Source organism: Haemaphysalis longicornis, unplaced genomic scaffold, assembly GCF_048455015.1.
Source record: "Haemaphysalis longicornis isolate Haplotype H1 unplaced genomic scaffold, Haemaphysalis longicornis Haplotype H1 scaffold_6, whole genome shotgun sequence".
Taxonomy (NCBI): domain Eukaryota; kingdom Metazoa; phylum Arthropoda; class Arachnida; order Ixodida; family Ixodidae; genus Haemaphysalis; species Haemaphysalis longicornis.
This window is the reverse complement of record NW_027526407.1, coordinates 39571964-39579301: the sequence shown is the minus strand read 5'-3', so window position 1 is coordinate 39579301 and position 7338 is coordinate 39571964. Positions and strand designations below refer to the sequence as shown.

Genomic DNA, 7338 nt, shown 5'->3' with positions numbered 1-7338 from the left:
ATGGACACGTCCTATGTTACCGCGGTCTAGTGGGCAGAAGAGAACTGGGAGTGTGACTTCTAGTCAATAGGAACATAGCTGGCAACATAGAACTATACTACACGATTAACGAAAGGGCAGCAGTTCTCGTAATTAGGCTCAATAAGAGGTACAAATTCAAGGTGGTACAGGGCTACGCCCCCACATCCAGCCAAGACGACCAGGTAGTTGAAAGCTTCTATGAAGATGTAGAATCGGCAATGGCTAAAGTAAAAACACAGTATACCGTAGTTATGGGAGACGTCAATGCTAAAGTAGGCAAGAATCAGGCTGGTGACAAGGCAGTTGGAAACTATGGTCTGGGCTGTAGAAATAGCAGGGGGGACCTACTAGTTGAGCTTGCAGAACGGAATAACCTACGCATAATGAATACCTTCTTCTGTAAACGGGAGAGTCGGAAGTGGACGTGGAGGAGCCCGAATGGGGAGCATAAAAATGAAATAGACTTCATATTATGCGATGAACCTGGCGTCGTGCAGGATGTGGAAGTACTCGGCGTAGTGACCACCGTAGTAAGGCGTAGTGACCACCATATGGTAAGATCTCGAATTAGGCTAGATCTGAGGAGGGACTGCAACAAGCTAGTACGAAAGAAGCCGATAAATGAGCCAACAGTAAGACGTAAAGTAGAAGAGTTCAGGATAGCGCTGCAGAACCGATATTCAGCTCTTAACGAGGAAGCCGAGCTTACGACACAGGAAGCCAGCGACAACCTTACACGTATTATCACGGAGTGTGCAGTAGAAGTCGGGGGCACTATGGCTAGACAGGATACTGGCAAACCTTCACAGGAGACGAAAGATCTAATTAGGAAACGGCAAACCATAACAATCTACCGCAGCTGACAGAATAGAACTAGCGGAGCTTTCGAAGTTAATCAATAAGCGCAATACAGCTGACATACTGAAGTATAATATGGAGAGGATCGAATACGCTGTAAAGAACGGAGGTAGCCTGAAAGCAGAAAAGAGGCGTCTTGGCGTGGGGAAAAAGCAGATGTATGCACTTAGAGACAGCCAAGGCAATGTCATCACAAATAGGGATCAAATTGTCACAGTGGCCGAGGAGTTCTATAGGGATCTGTACAGTAGCCAGGACATCCAGGATAATGCCGAACTACAAAGTAGCTCAGAGGAGATAGACATCCCACCAGTAGCGTCAGAAGAAGTAAGGAAGTCTTTGAAAGAAATGAAAGGGGGCAAAGCATCTGGTGAGGATCAGATACCAGCAGACCTCTTGAAGGATGGTGGAGAAATTGTACTTGAAAAACTGGCAAACCTGTATCCGCAATGCCTAATAACCACGAGTGTACCGGAATCTTAGAAGAACGTGAACATCATCGTAATTCATAAGAAAGGTAACATGAAGGACTAGAAAAATTACAGGCCGATCAGCTTACTGTCAGTGGTCTACAAAGTACTTACCAAGGTAATCGCTAACCGAATTTTTGCAACCTTAGATTTCAGTCAACCTAAAGAAGAAGTAGGGTTACGTAAAGGATATTCAACAACGGATCATATTCACACGACCAATAAGGTGATAGAGAAGTGGGCTGAGTATACTGACCCCTTATATATAGCCTTCATAGATTACGAGAAAGCATTTGACTCGGTCGAAACTACTGGCCCCACCTTACATCCGACGTCACCGACTACGTCAGTAGCTGCCGTAACTTCCAGCGACGAAAAACACCGCCGACGAGACCCGCCGGACTTCTGCAGCCGATTGCCTTCCTGTTGAGGTCCTTAAAACAGATTGGCATGGACCCTCATGGCCCGTTCCCTACGTCAAGCTCCGAAAACAAATGGATTGTTGAAGCAACAGACTAAATTACGCGATACTCAGAGACCACCGCTCTTCCGAGGGGGGCTGCACAAGAAGTCGTGAAGTTCTTCACAAACCAAGTTGTGCTGGGGCATGGAGCCCCTGAAGTCCTTATCACAGACCGCGGAATGGCCTTTACTGCGAAACTTATGCAAGGAATCTTACGCTACAGCAACATGGATCAGCGAAGAACGACGGCGTACCACCCCTCCCTCCCCCCAGCCTCCCCACGAACGGACTATCGGAACGTCTGAACAAGGCGATCCCGGATATGCTGTCTATGTACGTCGACGTTGAACATAAGACTTGAGACGAAGTCCTTCCGTGTGTCACGTTTGCGTACAACTTGGCTATCCAGGAAACTACGCAGATGACACTGTTCGAGCGTGTCTACGGGAGATGGCCCACTACGATGCTTGACGTCATGCTTCCGCACGTAGAACGATCTCAACTCTGACGTACAAGGATACCTTCAGCGTGCGGAGGAGGCCCGCCAGCTCGCTCGAGTTCGTACAACGGACCAGCAGCTGGTGGGCGCCGGACGCTACATCCTCCGATGCCGAGACGCCGAGTACCGCCCAGGGGATCGTGTGTGGGTTTGGACTCGCATCCGACTACGAGGCCTCAGTGAGAAGCTTCTGCGACGCTATTTTGGACCCTCCCGGATTCTACGACCTGTTGGCCAACTTACCTACGAGGTGATCCCCGATGGTGATTCTGAAACATCACAACGACGCACGCGGCCAGAAGTCGTCCACGCGGTTCGCCTTAAGCCTTACTACGCATGGTGGCTAACTTTGTTTTGTTTGTTTGTTCGCAGTGTCTTTTATTTTAGCACCGTGTCGAGGCACCTTTAGAAGGGGGTAATGCCGCGAACCTTGCATTGGGTTTGTTTGTGTTTTGTTTTACTGCCCGGCTGCGCGGGTGTGTGTTATGTGTGTGCGAAGTGAAGCGTTTGTTCCATTCGTTATTTTTATGCCGCATGTGTTATCTGCTTTGATAGGGAGAATGTTTCGATCTAACGTCAACAGTCTAGAATAATCTTCTTTGATCTACAGTGTTGTGAATGTAATCCGACGGTTCCAGAAACACTCGCGCCCAAAGATAAATTTCCGCAAAGAAGACGCTGTGGTATTCTACTCGCCGACGCTCGCTTGCGCACGTCACTTTGATGACTGCTTCTTCGCGACACCTGTGTATTCTTTGAGTTGTTAGGGTAGCTGAAGTTCGCTCCAATAAACTTGCTTTCCTTGAAGACAACTGCTTCGTCTTTGGCTTCCTGACAATATTTAGTCTGTGAACTCACGAGGTAACCACGTTGTGAACGAACACTCGAAGACTGCAGCCGTTGTACTTAGGGTCAGGCCATACGAAGTGCCAGTCTTTCTCGACCATGAAGCCATACTGCAAAGAGAGGGTCCGTGCGTTAAACATGAAAAAGAAAGTCACTATAAGGATTGTTCTACACGCCAATTAGTCAAACGCCCTGTTTACCTACATATATACATTCGTGTTATGAAATTCACGGGGTTTTTACATTCTTGACACTAGAGAGGGATAGGTAAACCTAAATGGTGTAGTCTAGCGACCGTGATTAGTAACGCTTCCGATGCACACATTCTTCTGATACAGGTGTACTACGTGTTCTGTGTTTCAACGAGTGACAATCAGTGCTTGCCCTCTCGACATACCCTGGGGGTTCACTCTTTGGTAGAAAAAAAAAAATAAAATGGGGATTGGTCGTCACCGGCGAATCTCACAGGGCCAAACCGAAAGGGGTAACGCCGCGTAATAGCTTTTCCAAGCGTCCCACAGGAGGGTAGTATTACAAGCCATGACATTGGGCTTCTTGGCTTTCAGAACGTTTCTGTGCAATTTTTTCTCCGCCACCAAAAAAAAAATGTGAACGGGAAACAGCAACCTGTAGTTGCAATTCAATCCTTATCGCCGGTGTCGCACCTTATTCGTAAGCGTAGGCGTTCCTTCTCGATACCATAAAGACACTCGTTGCGTCGCCAATTGCGCCACCTCACGCCGGTAGCATTTTGAGTTAGTACTTCAGCAGTCCTAAATATTCAGTAGTTCGGTTACGCGTAAGGCTCCTTCAAACAATAATATAATTGATACGTATACTCACGATATCTAAATGGTTACTTCTCTGAAGCAACGCTTCAAGATTGGGGTAAGCTTTTGGGGGCCATTGATGGAATGTCATCACCGTATACCATCGGTCGACATGAAGCCGGCTACGTATGAGATTACGAATTGCAGGCGGCCATTCTGGAAGATCACGGAGGCGTCTCAGCTTTGGCCTTGTGTTGAACCGCCTTCCCTGACTTTTGCGAGTCACTTGCCCCGTGCTATACATGGCTCCATGTGCCGCCCCTGTTTCCTACCACCCCCTGGAGCACACAAATCCAAATCTTCTGTCCTGAAGTCACCACAGAGCATCACTTCCTCTCAATGCACCTTCTATCAAACCAGACAAATACCCTTCCCTCGCAATAAAAATCTCCATATGTTGTTTCGTTTTATACATTTAAATAGTTCAGCTCTTAATTCGAATTACCTGGTAGTCAATGTGCAATCCATCCTTCTGCCGAAGTGAAACAACGTGTTCGAGGGTTTTAATGTCCATTGTGTCCGTTACACCAGTGTTTGTGGCCATGGCTGTGCTTCAACTTTGCCCTGCGATGAAGAAGAATACAAAAGAAAGTTCTAAAACGATAGTCTTTCTTAGGCTGCATTACTACACAAATTTTATGCCTGTCCGTCTGGCTCTTTGTCTGCCCCTGATACAGCCACCGGCCCAAATGTTAAAAAATCTTGAACGAGGTGTTCATATAGGCAAAGGAATGCAAAAAGCTCGCCCTGAATCCCTCATGTGGGGCTAAGTGAAACAGTAACAGAGGGCCCCAAAAGATGGCGCTACACCTAAAGGACGGCCGGCGGGAATTTTGAATTGAAACGAGGGAACCTTTATTTTGTTTTTCACGGGAGGACCGAGACAGGTAAAAAAGAGCGTCTTATTTCGGCGGTGAGAAGGGGGAAAGAGTTACGTGGGAGGAGTTGCGGAGAACTGTCCTCTTTCAACGACGTTTGCAGTAGAGCGAGCGGATACACGGCCAATATTTGCTTTGTTTTGTTCCCCTGTTTAAATACTAAAATAAACTCAGTTTGAAAAGAAAATGTGCGCATGAATGTTAGATTTTTGTTAGATGTAGTCCGTAAAAGTAGAACAAGCACATGAGTGCGTAAATCCTAGGTAATTTTGGGCTCGCCCCAAAAGCAACAAGTTAAAATATAAGACGCAAGGAATAGCGGTAAACTCGAAAGTACTAATTTAAACGTTAGTGCCAAAGGTCCTTCTAATGTCTGTTAACAATCACTCTGACGTACCTGCAACCATATATAAACATCAAAAGCTTCCGTTGGTAATTTCAAATGATGAACTCCGATGGATTACTTAGTGCCTAGTAGAAGCAACTGGTGCGACATATTAAAATGTGCGACAAACAAAAACGCTAACAACGTAATAAGGGTCCTTAACTGGCATAAAACGCGTAAAAACTACTCTAACAGCAAATATAGAATAATAAATAATTCAATGATTGAAACTTTGCGAGACCCGCATTGAAACCAATGACCATTCGGCGTCTAGAAACAACTGCTTAATTCTGGCTGAGCTATTTTGGCAAGAACTGCAATTGGTAAGATAACATAAGATGAGGTAAGTTTATTCTTGCAACTATAAGCATACATGTGAATAATGCAGCCAGCATAAGCCCTAAGGCTTCTGTGCGGGGCTGGGCAGTCTCGGATAAAATCAGTTCAGCCAAGAACCTGATGAACCTACAGGCAAGAAATACAACCCATCCCACATGCATACAAGGTCACTCGAAAAAGGAAGACCATTTTTCTTTCAGAGAACACAACAGGAAATATCGATCAATACTGATCTTATACAGGTGACAAGAAATCAATAATACTGACAGCAGAAACCACTACACACAATGCAGTGATCGTTTTGACAAAATATTGGAATATTTTCTTAGGTATTTATTTATGTCCCGGAATGACGTGAGTCTATCCTCTGTTGACATTCTATTGAAGAGAAGTGGATCCTGTTATACACGAATACTTTTGCCGTAATTCGTGTATGTTCTCGGAACAGTAAATTTATCAATATGTCTTAGAGGGTGTACTTGCATTTTGGTGTTTTACAATGTAGAGAGGAGTAATTTGTAATGAGTGCAACGAGCATAAATTCATCCCTAATAGAAGCAAGCTAAAATTATTCATAGCGGCGGAATTGCCTTCCACATGTTGGGGCCAGGTTATAAAAAAATTTACGCATAATCCTATTCTCTTCAATTTTTACGCAGATGCTAGACGCGAAATAGTTAGCCCGTATGTTAATATAGATTCTTCTAGAGTTTTGTAAACCATCCTTCTAGCAGAGATGCGGGAAATTGACCTCAAAGTATACAGTTAAACACAATGCAACCCTATTTGTTTCGAGACATATTCGATATGGGAACACCAACATGAGGTATTATCAAAGTGTAAACCAAGATATTTTAAGCTACCTGTAAGTTTAGGAGGAGGGCAAGATCAGGATTAGCACTTACTGTGATGTAAGTAACCGTAATGCGATGCCTGTAATATTTTGCGCGGTCTGTGTGAACAGCGAAAAAAGGTTGCTTTGGATTTGTATATAAAAATTCGTTGCGGCCATAACAGTTTAATAAAGAAGAATGCCCTTTTAAAAGATGCATACTTCTTTATTACAATTTCCGCACGTCAGAGCGATTGCACTGGTTATGTCAGTAGCATAGAGGTTAAGAGGTTAAGAAATCAGCCTTGGGGTAACCCGCAATTTACATTCAAAGATTTGCTGAAATAATCGCCCAACTAGTTTCTAATTTTGGAAGAAGCAGCGTTTAATGGTATCAAATGTCTCTTGTAAGTGGACAAACATCATGACCACGATGTCATTTTTCTCTATTTCCTTACAAACATAGTCTTCAAATTCTTCAAGGAAGCTTGTGGTGCTCAGTCTGCTACGAATTACATGCTGGGCATTACTGTTTACATTATATTTTGCACAAAATGAAGACATGATTATTTCAATAGTTATTCCCAGAATACAAACCAATGAGTTCCGTATGACGATAGCTGCCTTTTGGCACTTTTACAGCAAAGGTGTAAATGGCTAGGATCCAGCAGATCGTCTCCGGTCCCAGAGCGATGTAGACAGGAATCGCTAGCTAGCGTAGCGCCACGTTTCGGAGCCCACTCAAATCCCCGGAATCGTAAAACTGCGCGCCACACCCCCGGGGCATGGAAGGAAAAAATCATACAAAATAAAAAGGTCCTAGGGCCTTCATAGAGCATGCGCCGTGATTACCATACCCGCGCTATAAAAAATTTCTACCCACGGTTCCTGTAAGTTTTGTAGCGTAAGCTACACGC

At 44.8% G+C, this 7338-nt stretch overlaps 1 protein-coding gene across 2 annotated transcripts in view; it reads right to left on the bottom strand.

Annotated features, from left to right (window-relative positions):
- Positions 1 to 4581, bottom strand: part of LOC144141503 (uncharacterized) — an 85724-nt gene extending 81143 nt beyond the window's left edge. Inside the window, exons 1-2 of one of the 2 annotated variants that reach the window (XM_077673054.1) lie at positions 4433 to 4581; positions 3170 to 3267 (exon numbers count right to left, since the gene is read on the bottom strand). In XM_077673054.1, coding sequence (XP_077529180.1) covers positions 3170 to 3267; positions 4433 to 4455 — 121 coding nt within the window. In that variant the 5' untranslated portion in view covers positions 4456 to 4581. Of the gene's footprint in view, positions 1 to 3169; positions 3268 to 4000; positions 4140 to 4432 lie in introns of those variants that run through there. The other variant, XM_077673055.1, reaches the window with a different exon arrangement.
- Positions 4582 to 7338: the final 2757 nt, after the last annotated feature.